Source organism: Telmatherina bonti (genome assembly GCF_933228915.1).
Source record: "Telmatherina bonti genome assembly, chromosome: 6".
Classification (NCBI taxonomy): Eukaryota; Metazoa; Chordata; class Actinopteri; order Atheriniformes; family Telmatherinidae; genus Telmatherina; species Telmatherina bonti.
In genome coordinates, this window is record NC_136624.1 from 33,657,728 (window position 1) to 33,682,492 (window position 24,765).

Consider the following 24,765-nt stretch of genomic DNA (forward strand, 5'->3'; position numbering starts at 1 on the left):
CTGAAAACGAACAGAGGCTGCAGCCTGAGCAGGTTCAAATCCTGACCAGGGGGTCTTTGCTGCATGCCACTCCCTCTCTCTAACTTCCCTCCCACAGTAATCTTTAAAATATTAAGAAATCATTAGATTTTTATTTATGTGAAAGCAGGATTTGTTGAAAGTGGCAGTAGGTTGACATGAAGCTTCTTTCAAATTCTTATCCAGCGGCAACTAAAAGGGATTTTTTTTTATCCTGAGGAACATAATTTATCAGTTATTTCTTTAGTTTTGCATAAATTCAGTAAATAGTGAGAAATGCAGTCGATCAAACAACTAGTTGTTCAGTCGTGGTATATTTGTAGAAACATTTTTGTTTATATAATGTATGTAAAACTTACTATTGACAAAAAATTTTTTTTGGTAGAAAAAAATCATCATGCATAATGCTACTGGAAAGACTATCAAGCTATTATTGTAAGGTAATAATTACATTTATGTTTGAGATATAATGGATAATATGGCTGCAAATAAAATAAAAAGAGCAATCTTCCCATGAAGAACTGAAGTAAATTTACTGTGTGAGCAGTAAAGGTGAATAACACTTAGATACAGAAGGATATCAGGGTATGGCTGGAGACACCATGGAAGACTTAAAACTGACACATTGAGGTGCTCCTTGCCGCCATCAAATGACTAAAATATAAATGAAAATATTTGGAAGAATTTAGTCAATCACACTTGAAGAGTTGTAGACATGATTTGTAGCAGTTTTTTTCTGTTATATTTGTACTCATATATATATATACATATTTATATATATATATATATATATATATATATATATATATATATATATATATATATATATATATACATATTTATATATATATATACATATATACACATATATATATATATATATATATATATATATATATACACATATATATATATATACATATATATACACATACATATACATATACATATATATACACATACATATACATATATATATACATATACATATACATACACACACACACACACACACACACACACACACACACACACACACACACACACACACACACACACACACACACATACATACATACATACATACATACATACATACATACATACATACATACATACATACATACATACATACATACATACATACATACATATATATATATATATATATATTCTCATACTGGAATATTAGGTAATTTTGTCCTTATTTTCATGAAAAAAAACATTGACTAAATCTTTTGAGATCCCAGGAAAGCAAAACCACCTCAGAGACCGTAATGTGGTTTATAAATGACTTCATGACTTCAGCCTAGAAAGAAGTAGGTCGAAGCTAGTCGAAGCTTTTAATGAGGCTCAGTTTGAGGATTTTATGTCTAAATGTTGGCCGTGTGTAAAACGGCATGCAATCTCTACTGAAACAGCTGCATCTTCCAGAGATTCTAATCAGCCTATGTGATGTTTTCATAACCTGTCAGGTGTAAACTGTATCATTTATTAGGTTAAATAAAATCTGAACATACACAAGTTTAAATAAAACACAGCAGCATGGTCAGCATCGGACAGTGTACCGAAGGATGCTCGCTGATGAAAGATGGAAAGAAATGCACACATCACAGACATGCATTACGTTAGTGCATGAGAGCTGGTATCAAAAACAGGAATTATGGAAACTTTGCTCTGTTCTGTGTGCATTTTCAGCCACTCATAAATATCATTCAGGCTTATAGATGAGAAGTTTTCAGCGGTCAAAACATACTTTTAATCTCTTTTAGTCACATCAGGAATAATATTAGTTGAAAACTGTATCATCTGGAAAACACATTAGTATTGGAAATAATTAACTCATCTGCTTCTGTCTACATTCAGTCAAAATCAAGTCATTTCACTTGCATTTCTAGTGTTACGCTCTTCTTTATAATAAGCTACTGCTGGCATCATAATGCGCACATCCTGTACAGTATTTATGTCAGACAAACTGGTACAAACAGAACATAAAAATCTCATAATAATCCGGTGATTATCAAAGGAAAACTGGAGCAAAACTCTGTACAGTAAATCTCTGAACAGCAATGAGTAACCCTTTGAGTTTTGTACACAGAACCACCTGTACAGATCATACAATAACAATCAGGAAAGTGAAGCACTTTTAACTTTTTCTCAACGTATTTCTTTACAGTTATTTCTTTTTTTTTTTTTTTTTAAATAACAACCTCTTTTTTCCCAGTCACGAACGTTTTTCACATCAACTTACACAAAACATAAATTATGCGCTGAATGACCGATGTGTTAAAAACTCCCATTCGTTGTCAGAATGAATAACTGCTGCCATGTTTAATGTTGAGAATTCAATACATCCATCTTTCAAATGGTAAACTTATTGCAGTTCTTTACTTCGGAGCTTTAGCTGCTTAGAAAAGCTGTTTGAGGCTGCAGGCGTGGTTCCATTCTTAAATGAGTGGAGAATAAAATCGATTAATGGCTGCACAATGCGATGTGGATCCGAAACGGTTCAGGACATTCCTATTAAATCTGAATGCACAGAAGTCACGTGTAGGCGGGACAAATTCTGTTTTTGTTACAGTGAAATCTTTCTCACGAGTTTTCATCCCTGATGCACACACATCCAAAACCTCATCTGGGAAACATCCATCAACATGTCCATTGGTCCCACTGGCCTGTCTGGTTGTCCAGGACACTATGAGGGCAAAGCAACAAGCTCACGTACGCACACACACACACACTGTACCACACCACATTGCAATTATGACACTGCTCTTCTGGAGGTGCTGTAACTCAAGTTGGTACTGCCGCTCTTGTGTGAGATCTTCAGTGTTGAGGCAACCGTCAGGCTTGGTGTCATGGCAACAGGGAAGCTGGATGTGGTTGCTGATGCAAAACCAACTGTCGTGGCGACGGAGGGGGGTGGTTCATTCGGGCATCCGTGCTGCAGCAGGATGTCGACACACTCCTGGCTGCCAGCACTTTGAGCCAAAGCCAGCGCTGTCTGCCCCTGAGTGTCTCGATACCGGACGTCACAGCCGTACTTCAGATCGAAACAGAGAAGATAAAAACAAAACGGATTTAACTGTGTAATTATTACATACTTCTCACTTTGAGGAAGATTCATCATATTAAGTATTAAGGTCAACTTGGACATTAGATGTAATTTAGTGCGCCTTTTTATATGGATCACGGTCTACTGAGTCATCCGCTTGAACTACTTTTGTTCTTTTATGAGCAAATTACTCTTTTTTTTCCATGAATACAGCTTGACGGCTTGCTGTGGAGTACTATTTTACAGTATTTTCACACCTTGTTTATACCACAGGTGCTACATTATGTCTGTTTTCCAGCATTCCAGCTGGGATGATGAAGATGTGAAATACATTATACATTCAAATGTTTCATTGCTAAGAAATAAAAGATACTGCCTAGATCACAGAAAGGAAGAAAAACACACCCAAACAAGAAGCTGCGTCATCACCACGTCGGCCTGCTGACAGGCAGCGTGCAGAGCAGAGCCAGGCAGCCGCAGCGCTAAGAGCGACCTGGAGGAGAGCGACAGGCTGAGAGGAGCATTGATGTCCTCCTTAGAGCAGTGGGCCAAAAGGAGCAGCAGCTTGGGCAGATTGCGCTCCATCACTGCCAACAGAAGACGGCCAGATAGAGTTATGTCTGGGCCCTCGCCGGGGGTGGGAGGAGGCAACGGCGCCACAAACAGTTTCTGTTCATATTTGGCTCTGATCCAGGACTCCCGCTCTTCTCTAGACGTGCACAGGAAAACAGGAAAAAGCTGATAAATCAGTGCAAAAATCTTTAAAGCTGCTCTGTTTTCTAGTATTTCCACTGAAACAATTCAACCACATAAGGACTACCATTCTTACAGTCAACAACATGCAACCAAAGCAGCGCAGGTCATTTACCGTGTAGCATCAGGTGCTGGTTTACGGTGGCCCATTGTGCGCGCCTCCCATATACTGTTAACCATGTGGTTGCCGATGGCACTGAGAACCAGCGTGAGCTCTCTTGGAAGATCATCAAGGGCAAGGGAGCGAACCCGTGAAAGGTGGGTCCCTAAGTTCCTGTGAATCCCAGAACACTCGATGCATATGAGAGCTCCAAGGTTCAGGCTGGCCCACGTTGGATCTTGGAAAGAGAGAGTGCACACGGCAAATTGGGCTGGTACCTTAATGAGGACCTTTTCCATTTGTCTTCTTTCAAAATATGTTAGTTTGGTCATGTTGTGTGGAGCCATGCTGCAAAAGTACATTAAACTGAGTAAAAACTTTACTTTACTAAATCCACTCAAATCAGACAAAATGGTCACTTGAATTATAATTAAAATCACACCCATTCACATCTCAATTTTTTTTTTTTTTTTGAAAAGAAATAAATAATGTTGACGACTGAACAAACACTGCAATTATAATAGTTAGTCTACAAGTTTAACTTTTCCAGATCATCTGAGAAACAAACTACAAAATCATTCGGAGAGTGCAGAGCTCCGTAAGCAGCTCATTTCAACCTATACTAAGATTTCCACCCTATGTTATCGTCTGAAACTTATATTATATGTACGCTTATGCAGATTCCTAGATTCAATGATACTGACTTCAACAGCGTTTTGGCTATATTATGATGTTTGTAACAATATATGTGTATATATTTCCTTCAAGAACACAAATCTATAGAATTTTCATCCCTGCAGGAGAACAAAAAACATTACACACACACACACATATATATATATATATATATATATATATATATATATATATATATATATATATATATATATATATATATACATACACATACATACATACATATCTATCTATATCTAAATATTATATATACATATACACATATCTATCTATCTATCTAGATCTGTATATGTATATATATATATATATATATATATATATATATATATATATATATATACACACACACATACATATATATACATATATATATATATATATATATATATATTTTTATACATACACATACATACATACATATCTGTCTATATCTAAATATTATATATACATATACACATATCTATCTATATCTATCTATCTATATATATATATATATATATATATATATATATATATATATATATATATATATATATATATATATATATATATATATATATATCTATACTGCTATGTATGTAACAACAGCTATTTACATGTTTTTGTGTGTGTGTGTGTTAGCAAGATTATGCAGGAAAAAAAAAAAAAAAAAACACCTTAGAAAGTTCAATGAAAACTGTTGGAAAAATCTAATATGTGAAAAAGGAGAAGAATCAATAAGATTTTGGTTTGAATCCAGATCCCTTCATCTTTTAAAAAAGCTTTAAAAGTTATGAAGAAGCTACAGAGAGCTTAGTTATTATCTATCAGCAGGACAATACATGCAGAGCAGATAAAACATTTATGATTAAAGCAGGACAGATGCACAAAGCTTGTGCAGTAACACGGCATTATAGCTCCTGGAGATGTAAAGAGGTGAAGCTATTAGGGCGTTTTTACTAACTTGGAGCATCGCAGTCCACACAGAAGTTGTTGCCCTTTGCGTTGCGGATGGCCTGCAGGGCCACAGCTTCACTCTGGCTGTTCTTGCGATCCTGGGATGCAAAAACAGGAATGTTAACGGTAAACTATCCACCAGTAAACTTCACATTATTACTGACAGTGGTTTGTTATTTCAACATCCAAAAAAGAAAAAAATCCGATAATTTCTTTTTATGAAAACATTGTGTCAAAAGCTGTAAATAAACCTGTTGTGTAAACTGTGTGGGGAGCATTTTATATGCCTTTAGCTGTTTCTTGCCTTGTGTTTGCTGCTCTCACACAGCTGCAGACTGGCGAGGATCTGGCTCTCGATTGCTTGGACCCAGGAGTCCCTCTCCTCCACAGTCTGGGCTTCAAAGTGCCACGTCTGGCCAGTGCTCGACACAACCAGGAAGTCAAAATTATCCTCGTCTGAAACAGGATCGCATGTACAAACATGTTTCACCAGGTGTAATTTTGAATTAAATAAAAAAATTTTTTACAAATGTATTCTTTTATTAATTTATTTTAGGAATAAAATTAATTTTTTTCTCCTATTGCCTTCAAGTATCCCCAAGCAGGCAAAATGAAAACGTTAAAACACGTCATAAATCTTGATCACATACTGAAATCAGCAGAAAAAAGATTCAACTTTGCAATTTCAAAGCATATATATGATATGACAGACGCAACAGCAGACAGTCTGGCATGTGCAAACACTCAGATGGACAACACTGTAGATGTTAGGTGGAAATAGCAGCTGGGATATTACTGTTTAGCATTACCTGTCTTGCTTACGTTTCTTAAGCTACCAAAACTTTTTAGTTTCCACATTTTGCGCTTAGCTGCATGGGAAAAGAGAAAATGATGGAGAAAAAAACAGAGAAGAAAGTAGAAGAGGAATTTATAAATGTTCTACATATATCACACAACACATACTTACTGTATCGTTAAGCTAACAATCATTAAAACAAATATCTCAAATGAAACTGGAATATTATAGGAATATTATTATTGCCTCCATTGTGAAAGAAATGAGCAAATGCTGTTTATTTAAACAGTTACTCACCATCTGCTTGGCCCAAGGTGGAATCTCCTTTCTGATTCATGCTCTTCTTCCTGCGGCTCTTCTTTCTGTCTGTCAGTGGGGATGCAGAGCCCACATCTTTGGTAGAAGAAGAGCTGGAGACTCCTTCAACTGCAGAATCTAGCAACAAGAGCAACACTTTTCAGTGAACTGAAATGCAGTCTGAATAAATACAATCCTTTAACCTACTCATCAAACCTACAGGTGTCCAGCTCCGAGGGCCCAAAGTCCTGCAGGTCTTCAATGTCTCCCTGCTCAAACACACCTGACTCAAATGAATGTGCTGAACTTCATGGTGCTGTTAGATCCATTTAAATTGAGTCACATGTGTTGAAGCAGGAATACATCAAAACACCTGCGGGACAGCAGCCCTTGAGGACTGACCTTTGGACACCCCTGGAAGAATACTGCATACCTATGTTACTCCTCAGGAACAGCGTACCTCCCAGTCCTTCCATCTCCTCCACTTGTAGCAGATTACTTGCGCTCACTGGAACAACACATATGATAATTACTATTAATGTAATTCATTAGAAGATTTTCTTTTCTTTTTGCACAGCTATTGTTGGGAAGAAAATAGTCTGAGGATGCTGCTGTTTGGATTCTAAGCAAGCAGAGGTCACTTAGAAACAGATGGAGATGATGAGGAGCATGTCGAGGCCGACAATCTTGCACAGCTTTCACATGACCTGCTACCAGAAGCACAAGCCTGTGCAAGTGCTTGTCTATCACAGTGGGATGGTTTTGTCCAGGCCATATGGTACACTTTGTAAGGAGTGATGTGCACTTTGTCTGGGACCTTGTATGGAAAAGGTCTTCATGAAAGCATTATCTGACCCGCTGAAGTAATTAGGAGGTCACAGTGTGGCACTGTATGTAAATTAAGCCACACAATGGTAGAAGACTGCAGTCTGGAGATCAGTGTGAGCGTGATGCTGCACTTAGATGCCCAGTAGATGCGACTTTTACACGTCCTCCTCTCTCATGCAAACCTTTAAAGAGCCTTTCTTCTCTTGCAGAGAATTCTTTTGATTTCTAGTGTGAAGGAATAGCTGGAAGAAAGAGGCCGGATCAAGATGAGACAGTAAGCTGCGGTGTATCTTTAACTTCATGGTTTTCATGGCCACATAAATCAGTTTGTTTGTTTTTTTCTATGTAAAAAAGAAAACAATCCAGCTGTTATTTTTATCTTTTTGTTTAAAAGGCCTGGCTCAGCTGCTCTGCGTGCATTTTTCATGAGACACTGAAATGTAGAATTCCCAACATCCCGTCAATTCGGTGTGTTTACCCTCAGGTCCTAGCACATCTTTAACCCGCCCATTGAGCCCAGCTGGGGGGCCACATGTCGGCACAGCACGAGGCGGCCGCTTCCCCGGCACCTTCACCGTCACTCGCAGCAGGTCCATCTCTTTCCCCGGGGCATTCAGCATGTACTCCTGCCAAACCAAACAGCAGCCATCAAACATCAGTCGCGCTTTCGGCAGCTTAATGCTTCACAGCACCGTGTCAACACATTGACTCACATTGACACTGGAGTGATAGGACAGTATGCCATCGTTGGACAACGTGACATACTTCTTCTTCCACTCTTTGTTGAGCGAGTTCCCACTCCGCTTCAGCAAGATGCCCTGACGGAGATAACGAAAAACCAAAGAGTGAGAACTTATTGCAGATGCCTTGTGTGTTCGTTTCACACATTTGCAGCATAATGACTGCTGGGTGCCAGAAACACCCACCATCTATTCATCAAGCCAGTATGGGTGATCGCAGCACTTCATCACTCCACATGATGGAACTGACTTCACACATTTTGCAGTGTATGTTGGTGCAACGTCCTCAGCTGAGGGTCATCAGATCCATCATATCTGTTTCTTTATCAAGTGCAAATCTGTGTCCTACCTGCTTGATGGGAATGTAGCGTCCACTTCCAAAATCACCCTTATAGTCTGCACTCCGCCTGTTTGAGTCACTGCCTCTCCGGCCCTGCAAGAAAAGAAGGCAGGAATGGGGTGATTAGTTATGATTAGTATTTATAATGAAAATAAAACTCTAGTTCTTTAAAAATCCTTAAATGCTATTGGACGCTATTGGTAGTCTGTTATATTAGCTTATTGATATTGTTTTTCTTAAAGCTGCTGCTAAATGAAGAGGCATTGAGGGCAGGACCAAAACAAAGAGAAAGGAGGAGGAAGCTTACTTTGATAATCAGGGGAAATATTACACCATTAGCTAATGAAACAGACAATATTTTAGAGTGCTGATAAAGACACAACAGAGATATCATAAATGCAGCATTATTTGTCTCTCCCAGACGTATCTGCTGGAACATATTCCAGTCTCTGACACCTCTGTCCAATTTTCAGATTACAGAGAGAGGCAGAGGCTGCAGGCTGAGAAATAAGAACAAAGACAGATCCCATTCATGCTAATAGACTGTATAATGCTGCACATGTTGCCGGGAAATGTTTCTGCAAGCTAGATGGGGAATGTCTGGCAGATTCGGCTACCCAAGAGATTTTATCACAGTTATGTTGGTAGCGTTAGTATAGACACACACACAAACAAACAATGTGTGTGTATATGTATATATATATATATATATATATATATATATGTATGTATATATATATATATATATATATATATATATATATATATATATATATATATATATGTATATATATATATATATATATATATATATATATATATATATATATATATATATATATGTATATATATATATATATATATATATATATATGTATTTTTTCTTTTTTAAAAAAAATCTATTTATTTATGTTTTTGTGTGTGTGTGTGTGTGTGTGTGTCTGTGTGTGTGTGTGTGTATTCGTCTATATGTATATAATTCAGGAAAAGTCAGTAAAAATAGGACCAAATGCTCAGCAAAGATTTGAAAGAATTTTTCCATTGGAACTATTCACAGTAGTTTCACCTGCATGTTTTGTAACTTTGGAACAAGAATTTCTTCTCAAACTTAATTATGTTTGAAGTCATGTGTATTTGGAGTCGTCTGAGATTCTATCAGTGGTTCCCATCTTATTTTCCCTGAGAACCCCCTTCATGCACATCCTAAAAAGCCATGGACCCCCTGCTCCACACTGTCCTGAAGCCATGGTTAGTTTCATGCTTTTAAAAATGAGATTCTCACCATAAAAGATGTATTTCAGCTGAGCCCTTTACTTAAATAAAGCCAAAGTGAAATTAACAATATATAGCTTACCTTTTTTTTTTTTCTTTCTCAAAATAGGGACAATGTGTGGACAGAAATTACAATGGCTCTAAATGTTCATAGCATTTGGGACCCCCTGTGCTCTTTAAGGACCCCTTGGAGTGTCCCGGACCCGAGGTTGGGAATAACGGGTCTGTATCACTTATCAATGACTTTCTCCTAATTCGCAGTTCCATAATGTGTGTGCAAAGTTGGCAAAGGGTCATGTAAGTGCATATCTGGCAATCTAACCTTTTGAGATTGCTTTTCTCTAAATTTGAGTTATGTTTCTTTATTGCCTGTGTTGTGTTTATATTTAGTTGTTTAGTTGTTCAGCTCTGTTTGAATGTTGAAGTTGGCACCACAGCGTTGTGTCACAATTTCTATGGAACGTGGACCCAAATGCAGGCGGATGAGGCAGGCAGGTGCAGAGAATCCAAGGTTTGATGCAAATAAAACACCAAACAGGAGTTGGAAAAGTTGGTACAAGGCCGGCACTGAAAAATAACAAACCAATGGAAGCACGACAACAACCTGACAAGGAGCAACTGAAACAAAGGGGTATAAATACGCCGAGGACAACTAACAAGGAACAGGTGAAGTGAGTTAGGTAAATCCAACCAGGTGTAGAAGTGACAAGAAGCTGACAGCAAAACAGGAGAAAAAAAACAAACAAACTACAAAATAAGCCAAGAAAACCAGTAGCAGAGAGTACAGAAAGCGACAACTCCTAACCCACATGATTCATCATAATAGTAGATGGCAGGAATCTGTCTCAGTCATATCTACACTATCTAACCTGAAGAAGAAGAATCTATGAGAACAACTAGGAGTAACGATGTTGCTGGATAAGAACTTAACTGTTCACTTGTTACCAGTTCAAGTAAATTCAATTCAATTCAAATATTCTGTACAATTACCAGCATAATGTCCAGGGAATATATGCAGTCATGGTTATCTATGGATATTTCAGCCATTTTGTCCCCTGCTAAACTTAAAACCTTTTTTTTAAATAAATCATTCCCCTGTATTGCAGCAATCTCATTTCCCTTTTAGGATTAATGAAGGTTTACTCAATTTATTTCAAAGGAAAGTATCTGCGTACTATAAAGGCTGTCACTGGATCAAATCACAACACGAGCTGACCCATAATTTTACCATTACAGTTTGCTCTTATCATGTTCAACAGCAGGCACAGCAGGCAGCTGCCTTAAACAAACAAAAAAAAAAGGATCTGATAAAGCCGCTAATAAGCCACATGCTCGGCATGAAATGACATTCTGACAAAATTATAAAGTTGCATGTTAAAATATGCTGAATTTGGAAGCAGAAAGACCAGATATCTACCAGAGTAGATGGTACACACCAAAACACAGATAAAGATAGTCAGTTTTAGAGATGCATTGCTTCGCTTGGCACTAAGAAAAAAAAAAATGTATTTCTGGATAGGGCATGGATGCAAAATATTATTTACTGCAGGTAGCAAGCATGAAATTTAAGATAAACCCACAAAACTCTTTCAGTGCCAGTGTAGTAAAAAAACAAACATACAACCAGGTATTTGTAAAACAAGCATCAGTTAAACTCACAAACTTGGCCATATGTACTGTATGTTTCCTACATTAGAAATTACTCTTTTTTTTTCCGACCCAAGAAGTACAGATGGATTTTTTAGCCAATTATAGAGCTTTGTGTATTAGAGCAGCAGGAACCATCTTCTTCTAACTAAGAATAAGACAAAAGAGAAGGTCGTTGACTTTAGGTGGAGAAAACCTGTACACCAGTCCATAAGGTTCCTGGGTGAGGAGGCTGAGGTTGTGGACTGCTAAAAATACCTGGGTGTGTACTTGGACAGCAGACTGCTTCAGTAGGATCAACATAGATGCTGTGTAAAAAAAGAATGAGCTGACTCTATTTCCTGAAGAAACTTAGATCCTTTTTTATGTCTGCAACAAACTGCTGGAGATGTTCCTCCAGTCTGTGGTGGTCGGTGCCATCATGCATGTTATGGTGTGCTGGAGGAGAAGATTCAGTACCAGGGATGGCAGGAAATTTAATGAGCTGATTTATAAGGCTGGAGCGATCACTGGACAGAACCTGGAGACGCTGTACAGTCGGAGACGGGAGGTCTCTGAAGAAACCCGTCTCTATCAGACAGAGTACTTCACAACAACTACATAATTTACTGAAGAGACAGCTGAGCTATTTTCCAAAGAGACTGTTGCAGCTCTGCTGTCACAAAGAAAGGTAAAAAAAAAAAAAAAAAATCAATCCTCCCATTTAGAAAAACTCTGTTTAATAAATCCTCCATCTGTAAGAGGTGATTATGTCTCTGCACTGCATCCATGTCATAATTTGTACCGAGATGCTTCTCAATAAATCACCAAAAAGTTGATCTTTGCACCAAATCAAGTAAAAACCACTGTTTTATTTATTTAATACAGATATATTTCAAGTGTTTTATTTATTTTTATGTTGATTATTATAACTTACAGTGTAAACTGTGTATGGTAGCTATAAATAAAGATGTGTTTTACTTTTTTAACTGATTTAGTGAAAGAAAAAAGAAACTTTTTAGCAATTTTCTAAATGATTAAGAAGCACATGTATATGGCTACGTATTTATTGTGTTTTTCTTGTACATATTCTGTTTAATCTGTTTGTGTTTTATTTGTATTTCCATTTTTTATTTTAAGTCAATTGAACAAAGAAATTTCCCACAGATGATTAATTAGATTAACTTCATTACTAAAGTCACTTTACCCAGATTTATTTATACTGTTCATATGCTGCACACATTTAAATGTACATAATAGTTATCTTTTATTTTGCAAGTTTCTGTTCTCCTGCTATTCTTTAACCATGCATCACAACACTGAAATCTCCCCACTTTGGGACTAATAAAGGCTTATCTCATCTCATCTTATCAGATGTGAGGTAAAAATAACAAAATAATCTCAGAAATGAAGAATAAATGAAGAAAAAGTGGAGTTTGCAGTTGACTCACAGCAAATCTGGGCGTGCGCCTTCGGACGCTGCGGGCTGATCCGGTTGCAGCACTGTCCTGTTTCTCCCCTCTCAATGTTCTGCCAATCTCTTTATGGCTGATCACAGGAGTTGAGGGAAGCGAAGAGGAGTAATCACTGCTCTGACCACCATTACTGGCCTACAGAGAGGAGAGAGCCGGAGCAGAAGGGCGATGGAGGAGAAGGTGTGATAACTGAACAGCAGGAGCAGATAAGTCTGATACAACAGCCTGCTGAAAGCCAGCAAACCTAAAATACAAAATACACTCAGACAGAGAAGATAAAGGGAACAACAGACAGCAAGTTTTACCTGTCCTGGGAAGATGCCAGACACTGGGGTGGAGCCTCCAGAGTGACTGGGTGAGTTGGGAAGGGACTTGCAGGAAGCCAGTAAAGCAGCTTGCTTTTTGGCTGCCATGATCTTCTGAGCAGCTTTGAAGAACAACAACAGCAAAATCAGCACTTACCTCCCAAAACACACACAACATTTCCATCTGCAGCACTTCCTTCATTTTCTCATCTGGCTGTGACAGAGAAACTCACCATCATTAAAGACCCTGTTGACATTGAGACCATACGTCGCACAGGTTTCATAATACGTGCAGCGTCGCACATCTGAACACAGCTGTCTGGCCTTCGTATCATCTATTACCCTTGGATTGGTGCTGCTGATCTTATCTGTAAAAAACACAACTCACTTAACCACAACACAAGTTCCTGTATGTAAACATTTGAACATTAGCGTACGTTGGGTGTGAGTCTTACCCTGAGTGCCAACTACAACGAAAGGTATCTCAGTGACTGGACGATGCATAGCAAGCTGGTGATAGATTTTGTAAACTTCCTGGAAACTGGCCTCATTTTCCAAGCTAAAGACTAAAATGACAGCATCCACCCAGCTTGCAAACTAAAGAAAAAAATCAAAATGAATGTTAAAAGGCTTACAATAAGTTTAATTGTTCTTGTTATAGAAGTTTATCTCAGTTTCCATCTTACCTGGGCCCCTGGGAGCTCTGTCTCTTCTCGTATTACTAGCAGGTGACTCTGTCCATCCACCAGGACATCCTTAATGTACTGACGTCCTGGTAAACATTGTTAGGAAAACTAGTAACTACTATTGTCCTTGATCATCACACAGTTTATCCAATATTGTTTATACTCTTGCATGACAAGTGAAAATGTCTGCTCTGAGAGGAAGAAGCTGCAAGTAATGAGATGTTCAACAAACCCTCTGCATTCTCCAGTGGCAGGTAGCTTCCTGTTAAATGTCTGTGGACAAGAGCAGACTTCCCACTGCACAGACCTCCCAAGACACCCTAAAAAATGAACCAAATGCAACGTTTCTTCAGCAATAAATCAAGGTTGTAAGAGCTTTGTAAGAGCTTATTATTGTTCTTTTGCTTACCAGATGAAGTTCTTGTACAGTTTGAGTCATTGTCCATTCCTGACTGCTGGTGCATGCAGCTGGAGAAAAACAGTGACGGCATAAAAAAAACACACAAAGAAAAGAAATGGATTCATTAATGACATAAAACAGCAGAAAAGAAACACAGGACTTCAACAAATTGATGGATGAGTGACTTGATATCTTGCAAGGGGCTGGACAAAACAACAATAATGGGACAATGTTGGAGTTATTGGAAGCTGTACTTTGCGCTGGGCTCGGCTAATCACTGCCCACATCCATTTCTGAACTGTAAACATACCGATCAAATTACAGCTGATCTACTAATCTGACTGAGAGGAGCGTGGCAAGAAATGTCAAACTAGAATTACAGCTTCAGGGTCAAAAGTAAGATTTGTGCAGTCACAGAACATTGACCTTTGATCCCATTATGAGTTCTAAAACTAGCATAATCAATAACCTGTAAGGCTTTCTTGATACAGAACATTCACAAGAAGAAAAGTCCAAAGGAAGATCAAAAGATTTTCATGCTTGAGCACCAATTTAATTCTTGAATCCATGTGAATGTTTGTGAAACTGCTGCTGGTACAAGAAATAAAAAGGAGAGAATACATACATAAACACATACACATACACACACACATTATATACATCCGCTTAGTCCGAGGAAGGGTCGCAGACAAGCTGGAGCCTATCCCAGCAGTCCTCGAGCGCAAAGCAGGGTGTACACCCCGGACAGCTCGCCAGTCCATCGCAGACATTATATATATATATATATATATATATATATATATATATATATATATATATATATATATATATTATATATATTATATATATATATATATATATATATATATATATATATTATATATATTATATATATATATATATATATATATATTATATATATATATATATATATATATATACACTATTCACAAAAAGTTAGGGATATTCAGCTTTTGGGTGAAATTTCACAACAAGCCTAAAATGCATTCAAACCTGTACAGGTGAACTTAATGTGATCTTCTCTAAGCTTTTAAATGCACATGTCCAACTGTTAAATGTTTCAATAAATTTTGCACAAGTTGCTGTTCTCTAACAAGGAGCTTAACGGCAAGAATCACGGCAGGTGTGTGATCCTTGAATTGACCAATAAATGTCCTGGTTCAATTAGAGCTGGTGTTTAAACAGTTGTCCTCATCATGCTGTTCACATTTTGACATCATGAGACCAAGACGACACCTAACAACGGAACAACAGTCCCTTGCCATTGCGATGCTTCAAACAGGACGTTCTCAGACAGAAGTGGCCACTGAGCTTGGAGTGTCACAGAGTGTCATCAGCAGGTTGCAACAGAGATATGGAGAGACTGGAAGAGTCACAGAAAGGCCTAGAAGTGGACGTCCTTTGGCCACATCCCGTGCTGATGACCGCTACATTGTGAACACTGCCCTGAGAAACCGGATGATGAATGCCACTCAACTCCAGGCACGTTTAAGAGAGGCACCCAAGTGTCACGTCAGACCATTGGAAACCGTTTACATCAGCGTGGTCTGCGTGCTAGACGACCTGCACGGGTACCTGACCACACCACCAGGCATCATCGTCTTGCATGGGCCAGGGAGGATTTACGCTGGACGAGGAACCAGTGGGCCTCAGTGCTGTTCTCTGATGAAAGTCGATTCACACTGAGAAGAAATGATGGCCGGCAACGATGTTGGAGACGTCAGGGAGAGCGCTATGCATCAGCCACTGTTGTCACCAGGCGAGCTTTTGGTGGTGGCGGTGTTACAGTGTGGGCAGGGGTGTCCACTTGGTACAGAACTGCCCTACACTTTGTGAATGGTACAGTGACAAGCCCATACTACCTGAATAACATCATTAATCCAGTGATTGTGCCCCTACATGAACAGCACAGGCCTAATTTCATCTTCATGGACGACAATGCTCCTGCTCATCGAGGCCGCATCATCAGGGAACGGCTGTTGGAGACTGGTGTACCTCAAATGGAATGGCCTGCACTCTCTCCAGACCTGAATCCCATTGAAAACCTGTGGGATCAGCTGAGCCGTCGTGTAGAGGCTTGAGACCCTGCACCCCAGAACCTCAATGACCTGAGGGCTGCCCTTCAAGAAGAGTGGGATGCCATGCCTCAGCAGGCAATAAGTTGCCTTGTGAACAGCATGAGACGTCGTTGTCAAGCTGTAATTGATGCTCAAGGGCACATGACTAGATATTGAGACGTTCAAATTTTTTGTTGTGGTGTAACTACCATTGTTGTTACCTTTTGTGTTGAATGAATTTTTTGAGATGAGGAAATCAGTAATGCATCCTTCTACTTAAATGTCTTACTTTTATGATATTATATCACTGTAGCATGAACATATTGCATTTTCCATAAATTTCACCTGAAAGCCAAATATCCCTAACTTTTTGTGAGTAGTGTATATATATATATCTATTCTGTGAAATGGAACTGTCCACTTAGGAAGCAACACTGATTGACAATCAGTTCCACATGCTGTTGTGCAAATGAAATCGACAACAGGTGTAAATTATAAGCAATTGGCAAGACACACCCAATAAAGGAGTGGTTCTGCAGGTGGTGACCACAGACCACTTCTCAGTTCTGATGCTTTCTGGCTGATGTTTTGGTCATTTTTAAATGCTGGTGATGCTTTCACTCTAGTGGTAGCATGAGACGGAGTCTACAACCCATACAAGTGGCTCAGGTAGTGCAGCTCATCCAGGATGGCACATCAGTGTGAGCTGTGGCAAGAAGGTTTGCTGTGTCTGTCAGCGTAGTGTCCAGAGCATGGAGGCGCTACCAGGAGACAGGCCAGTACATCAGGAGACGTAGAGGAGGCCGTGGGAGAACAACAGCCTAGCAGCAGGACCGCTACCTCCTTCTTTGTGCAAGGAGGAACAGGAGGGCCTGACATCCAAGGTGGGGGTTGTGCTTACAGCCCAACACCGTGCAGGACGTTTGGCATTTGCCAGAGAACACCAGGATTGACAAATTCGCCACTGGCGCTCTGTGGTCTTGACAGATGAAAGCAGGTTCACACTGAGCACATGTGACAGAATCTGGAGACGCCGTGGAGAACGTTCTGGTGTCTACAACATCCTCCAGTATGACCGGTTTGGCAGTGGGTCAGTAATGGTGTGGGGTGGCATTTCTTTGGAGGGCCACACAGTCCTCCATGTGCTCGCCAGAGGTAGCCTGACTGCCATTAGGTACCCAGACGAGATCCTCAGACCCCTTGTGGGACCATATGCTGGTGCAGTTGGCCCTGGGTTCCTCCTAATGCTAGACCTCACGTGGCTGGAGTGTGTCAGCAGTTCCTGCCACACGAAGGCATTGATGTTATGGACTGGCCCACCTGTTCTGTCTGGGAGGAGATCGCTCAGCAGAACATCCTCCGCCTCATCAGGAGCATGCAAAGGCGTTGCAGGGAGGTCATACAGGCACGCTGAGGCCACACACACTACTGAGTCTCATGTTGACATGTTTAAAGGACATTAGATCAAAGTTGGATCAGCCTGTAGTGTGTTTTTCCACTTTAATTTTGAGTATAACTCCAAATCCAGACCTCCATGGGTTGATACATTGGATTTTCATTGATAATTTTTGTGTGATTTTTTTTTTTTTTTTTTTTTTTTTTTTTGTTGTCAGCACATTCGACTATGGAAAGAACAAAATATTTAATAAAAATATTTTATTTATTTAGATCTACAGCGTGTTACTTTAATGTTCTCTGTATTTTTTGAGCAGTGTATATACATATAAATAAAAACTACAACTCAAATGATTGTAAAAAAGATTTAAACTGGTACTTGAAGTCATTCAGTCTGGCTTATTTCAGGATGACATAACTTATGACAACCACGAAGTTTTGTATTTAAGCTGAACTAAGCAACACTTGCAACATTCTGTAAAATGAACAAATATAAAACTGATATGAAAGTTCTTGGCATACTTTAGCCAAGCAGAGAAAAACTCTCTCCCAGATGTTATATGGACGTATTGCTGACTGCCTGCTTGTGGACTCAGCACAACAAGGAGTTAGTCTAAATGTCCCTCAAGGTTCAGGGATGCTGCAGTTCCCTGCACCATGAGTTGCAAATAAATAGACAGTGTAGTGTACAAATGTCCAAGGTCACATCCGTTAGAAAGCATGCAAAATATCCATCTACAGTAATTATGCTGTATTCTACCTTTCATTCTTTCATTGAAGACTAGAAGCAACAAATGGCGTTATTTAGTGTGTAGAAATATTAGTGTGGTTTACTTTATTTGCTGTCAACTGAAACAAGACTTGGCTGCTCAGTTCTCTGTTCTGTCTGGAAGACAAAAAAAAAGATAATCTGCTGCAGGAATTTGAAGAATCAAAACAGTTTTAACACAATTTGTTCATTTCAAAGGTGCATGGAAATGTCACAGCAGAAGGTATTTTTAGTTGTTTTTTTTCCCCATGTTTGTCATTGTGTTTATAAGAATCCGACATCTGAGCAAGTTTGGAGAATATTTGCCTAAAAAAAGAAACGGACAGAGCATACAGAGTTACTGAATGCTAATTTTTCTTCTGAGGAAAATCTTGAGGGTTGACCTGCAGAGCAAATGTGCTGTAAAGACGAGCTTCGAAAGATCAGAAGAGGGATTTGAGTTAGATTTATATGAAACTTTGCTGAGCTGAAGCCAATATCAGCCCCACCAGGGATGAGATCGTCTCTCTGTCAGCTCTTTATAGTCATTAAATTACATCAATAACCACATATTAACTGGGCCATAAAACATCCTAAAATGCTTTCATTTAACTTAAGAAGCATTCAGTGTTTCTACTGTAAAAAAAAAAAATCTCACAATCCACAAATTTTTTTGCAGTGGAAGTTTTACTTTTGTTACATTATTTATTCACCAGAAGGATGAAAATGAATAAATGAGGTGTGTTTATGTTAGTTTAATGGTTTTCTGCGAGAAAAAACAAACAAAACACATCATGTTTCATGTCATGAAAAAAAAGGTGAGATTATGACCAGATATTTATCTACTTAATGTTTAATCATGTTAAAAAAAAAAAAAAAAGACCCATTTCTGGAGGAATTTTAGCACTCAGCACAGTAAGTAGAAGCTTTATCACATCTAATGATAATTGACAAAAACAAGACTTTGCAGAGAGGAAAACTGATGGGACAAAACACTTTGATGGAGAAAAACAACAGCGTCAGTCACAGTGAGTCACAGCAAAAGAGCTTACTGCATATGGCAACCCTTAAGATTTATCATCGTCCCTGTTTTTATTACTGTGTCGCATACTCTTAAATTCAGCTCGGAGGTTGCAGACATATTTCTTTCCTAAACTCCGCAAAAATATAAATCACATTCACTTACTCAGATTTTTAGCAGTAATAGAACTGAAAGATTAATCTAGGTTCGTTTGATGAATTACTCTCCATGGTTTCAGGGTTTGGCGGTGTCGGAATCTTTAAACAGAATGTAAAAAAAAATAAAGATATACCCAGTGATGAGAAGAAAAAAGAAAACATCTTCCACAAAACTGGATTTACACCATTTCAAATAATATTTAAACCTTGTTTAAGCCATTTTTTAAAATGATTTTTCTGCTTTTCTTTCTGGAACTTTTGTGTTTCTCGACCTTCCTCTTTCAAAGGCGACAAGTCGAGATCTTAATGTTTTTCATCATTTTGCTCCAGGTTGTAATCACACCGGAACACCCCCCCTTTTCCCTCTGTCAAGCCTCTGAAAGCTCACACTGGGGGTGCCATGTTTAATTGTCATCTCCCCAAGATATTTCAGCTCTCTAGCAGCCCTCTTTTGAACACACTCACACTACAACTGTTCAGTGGCACAACAATATGGTGGACAGTGAAGGTGAGGCTGGATTTGCTGGACAAACCATCATTTGGCTCATTTCCCTTTTCTGTTGTTTTACTTTGAGCCTTTTAGTCAGAGGAGCCCAAGTTCTGTCCTCGAGATTTACTGAACTGCAACTTTTAGCTGCAACCCTTGAACACACCTGAATCGAACAGCTGAATTACCTCTTCTGCACAGCTCTGCAGAGACATGGTTGATTCAGGTGTGTTGGATAACGGTTGCATATAGAAGTTGCAAGATGGTAGATCACAAGCACCAAACTTGGGCACCCTGCTTTAAGCAGTTAAGTGCATTGTGTGCGATTCCAGTGGACACGGTGTTGCGTAATGTCCAGCAATGGGTGGACTGGATCCACAGAAATGTAGCAACAAGTCAGTCTGGACCAGGCTAATAAGTAGTTAGGTCATTTAAACTTTTCTTAATACTTCAACCACAAAACTATTCCTTCGATGACCCCCAATGCAAGATGTGGGTCCCTCCCACTAAGTTGCCACAGATACTTGAAATCCCATCGATAACCCCTGTGCTAAACTGAAGCACTAGTCTTTTTTTTTTCTTTCTTCTTCTTAATAAAATAGACAGATTTTGGTAGTGGTGTGCTGTGGTGTTGGGTACCGAGACTCTGATTAGTTACTGTGTCTGATTCGTAATTATGGTTTTATATCTCCTGATTGCTGCTGCAGCTCGGCCTCCACTGATTTTACTTGGCCGCTAACCTTCCTTTATCCTGCACTGTCTCTTTGGTGTCTAATAATCAGCAATTTTACTTCCTTCGAGTCTTTTCCATGTGGAGCCATATTGCAAAAACCAGTGCAAATGTTTATGCGCTCATAAGCCAGTTTATAAGCATATTGATAGGGTTGGAATATTGGAAAATCACAGAGAGAGGTTTATTTTTTTAGTTTGATCACAGGCTTTGTAGCTTGTTTGTCAGTGTGCATGTGGGGTTGTGTGTATTATTGTGTATTTAGTCACAGACATCATTCACATCTGTACATAAGTAGCTGAAACTGACAACAACACTAATATGCAAATTCTGCATGAACCCCATGAAAGAACTTACAGATCGACATTATTGCAGAAACCATTTCACCAGAGACGATGACACAGATACAGTTTGTGTAGACACACTGCAAAGCTGTTGGGTCACGATGTGCTGGGCGGAGCTGTGGCACCACCAGCCTGCCTCTCGGGGAGGGGGGGGGGGGGGGGGGGGGGGGAGCACGGACTCCAACTTTAAACCCCCACCACTCTCTCTCATCCCCATTTTTGGGCAATCCCCACATCCAGATCGCCTCCATCAGGAGCGTCACACCGCAGACCATGCAGCATCTCTCACCGCTTGCTGTTGCTATGGCAACTTCCTTTTCCAGAAGCCTCCAGCTCGGGTCTCTATACAATAAATGGTCTCTCATGGATACAGCAATTTGTGTGAGAAGTATCAAGACACGATGTCCATCTGTGCACACATGACGCCGTGTCACATTTTAACAGCGGCAACCAGTAATTTCCAAATTAAAGCCGATCTGTCATCAGATTGCTGACAATACACACCGTCATCACGGGCTCGTAACAGCCTTGGTTATGCTGCTCACAAACGTTTAAACACACTGACAAATGAATAGGCTCCATTTGAAGCCTGATTAACTCCATGCACATATTAGGAAGTAGCAGGTTCCTGCTTCCTTCATCCTGTGATGAACACAGCTCTGTGTATCCCCAACCTTAATTATTCATGTCCCACTTACTCCTGACAAATTATTCAGAGCTCACTCCAAACCTATACTCTCTGTCAAAGATCATCTTCTGTAAAAACATTCTGAAATTAAGCTATTTTTGTATTAATAGAGATTAAAAATTGATCAAGTTGCATCATTTCTTTTGTTTCAATGAGCATTAATTTGTTATGAATGTTGTTGTTGCAGACTTCAACGATGCTGCGATACTTTCAGTTTTTTCACTAAATAGCTATTTAAATCAGAAAGAATATAAAGAAAATACAGAGAAATATCACTGCACAACAACAACAACAACAACAACAACTTGAAAACAGTCTTCAGATTTCATTACGTTGAGTCTTTTCATAACCGACAACTTTTTTTTTTTTATCCCCATGGAAAGAGTTAATAAACTCAGAGGGACGTCACATTTTTCTACCACATAGTTTGTAGACGTGGAGGATCATACAGCTTCTGTTTTTATAACCTGATATGAAGATTTACCATTCAGATACAGCACTGTGACTGAATTATTTTTATCATCAGTTTTCAGATGAACTGTCATGAATAAATGACTGTTTGGTGAAAAAAAAGATCACTAAATAGAGAAAAACCATGAGAGATGTTACCTGATTAGTTCATTTTTGGGTTGGCTTTGAATAATTACATAAATAAAGTTAAAACAGAATTTCAGGTATTTTATTAATTAAATGTTTTATGTGGTTATAAAAAAGCAAGAAGTTGAAATTCATCAAAGAAATTTTTGCTACCTGCAAATATCTTTTGCTTTACGTTTTAAACTGCATCACATGTTGCGCTGTAAAACAAACACACACTTAATCTCATAACCAAACACTGCAAACCCACACTGATCTCGCAGACAGTTTTGATTCATGACGCCTTACTGCAGCTCTAAATGGAGGAACACTGTGGGTTTCTTCTTTCTATTCAGGCCTGTGTTACATCTCCAAGGAGCCTCATTTTATTAGATTTGATTGTGATTGCATCTTCACCAAACGCAGTTAGCTAAAGTTATTATGAAACCCTTACACACGATGTTTCAGACAAACTGAGAGCTCAAGGCAGTAATCAAAGAACAAAATTGTTTTAGAAAAGGTTAGAGGTTGAAGATTAAACTGTGATGTCCATTCAGGTTATTTACGTTTATCTCTCACCAACACTGATAACCGTTTACTCAGTTACCACATGTCTGCGTTAGCATCGGTTTCAACCAATTTAATCAGGGGGAAATAACAGATAAGAGGAAACGCCAAATTTAATCCATTTTACATTCATCTTACCTCATGACTAAACATCTTAAAATGTAGTAATAAAGCTTAATTACGCAAAATATCATTTTTTAAAAAAATAATTCAACCTATTTTAAGAGCTTTACACCTAACATCCTATGTGATTCTATTTATCCTCCTAATCTCTTTATTTTAACCCATTTGACCACTTGTGGGTGAACCAAATCAACCAACTTGGTCATATTTTCCACCACGCAGGTCTATGAAAATAATTACCCATCAGATGAAGGTATTTCGGTATACTCAGCATGAATAGATGCTTGAGTCTGAAGACAGTCATGATAGTCATATGATAAGATTTGCTGGTTATTTTGGGTTTTTTGAGCACACATAAAACATTCATGAGGTGGTCTTACCTTCCTCCTCGCTGGAGCCCCTCTCCACAGCTGGGTAAAGCGGAGGTGGGGTGTTGACACTTGGTGCTCCGGCTGTACTTTTGGTAAAAATCCCACTAATGAACTTGAGCATCTTGCGATCACGAGGTGGACCTCGCTGGACTGTTCCTCCTTGGCCCTCCTTTCCCTTCTTCTGGTCCTCAGAGAGGGAGTGCAGGTCGCTGTTGTCAAGAGTACGACTTGTACCTTTTTTCTGAAGCCTGGGCACATCCGGAGCAGGATGTGCAGGTAAAGACACACAAACCGCCTTGTATCTCTCTCCCTGAGGGCTGTCCCGGATCATTACGCCTGAAAAGCCTCCGCTCATAGGAGCTCCGGGTCGAATGAGCGTGCCTCTGCCGTCGCTGTCGGCCCAGGACGCCCTGTAAGGCCCCAGAGTTGTAGCTGCCATTAAGGGGGACTGATCCCCAATGCGGTTATCTCTTCGCTCCAAAATCTTAGCAGAGTGATACAAGCTTGTGTTGGCATCTCTGAGCTCCCTCCAGTTTGTGGAGTTACCTCCTGGATGGACCCTCATCACAACTTCTGGAGGCTGGCTGGTCTGTAGAGGGACGGAAAAGGGGAGGCTGCAACGTGAGCGGCTGTTCAGGTCCGCTCCATTTTCACCCTTCAGGAACAGCATGGGAGGTTCCCGGTAGAGCTCCGTTTTCGGGCGCATGGCATCCGAGCGAGGTCCTTCTCTCCGCACAGTTCCCTCCGACGCAGTTCCTCCATACACCTTAACCATTTGCCTGACAGGTGGATGTACAAAAGAAGTGTCTTTGCTCCTGCCAAACGATGCGTTGTCTTTTTGGAGTGCGTGTACGTCTCTCCTCTCCGGCTTAGCTCTGCTCTCGGTTGGACTGCCATATTTTCCATGCACCTGTTCCACTCCCTCTTCCACCTGTGTGCATTCTTTTTCTGCCACTTTCACACATAAAGGTCCTTCTTCCTTTTCAGGGGCAATGCTCACGTCAACCTTCTCCTCCTCCTTCTTAGGGCTCCCTTCCCCCTGTGGAAGAGGCTCAGTCTGGTTCTCTGCAACATCCTCAGGCACAGCCTCAACCTTCACCAGAGTGAGGGAGATGAGGTAGGTGGTGCGTTTCTGTGAGTTGCCGGCTTTGCTCAT

General features: G+C 39.5%; 1 protein-coding gene across 1 annotated transcript; it reads right to left on the bottom strand.

The window, feature by feature from the left end:
- Window positions 1-2,779: 2,779 nt before the first annotated feature.
- On the bottom strand, window positions 2,780-24,765 carry LOC306757663 (arf-GAP with GTPase, ANK repeat and PH domain-containing protein 1-like; the record flags this gene model as incomplete). The annotated part of the gene is made up of 19 exons (XM_079242785.1): window positions 2,780-3,061; window positions 3,479-3,782; window positions 3,942-4,164; window positions 5,566-5,656; window positions 5,863-6,014; window positions 6,368-6,427; window positions 6,652-6,807; window positions 7,064-7,183; window positions 7,958-8,105; window positions 8,193-8,297; window positions 8,569-8,652; window positions 12,909-13,067; window positions 13,238-13,359; window positions 13,471-13,605; window positions 13,693-13,834; window positions 13,924-14,009; window positions 14,156-14,243; window positions 14,333-14,391; window positions 23,619-24,765. The coding sequence occupies 19 exons, from the start codon at window positions 24,763-24,765 to the stop codon at window positions 2,780-2,782; spliced, it is 3,663 nt and encodes a 1,220-aa protein (XP_079098911.1).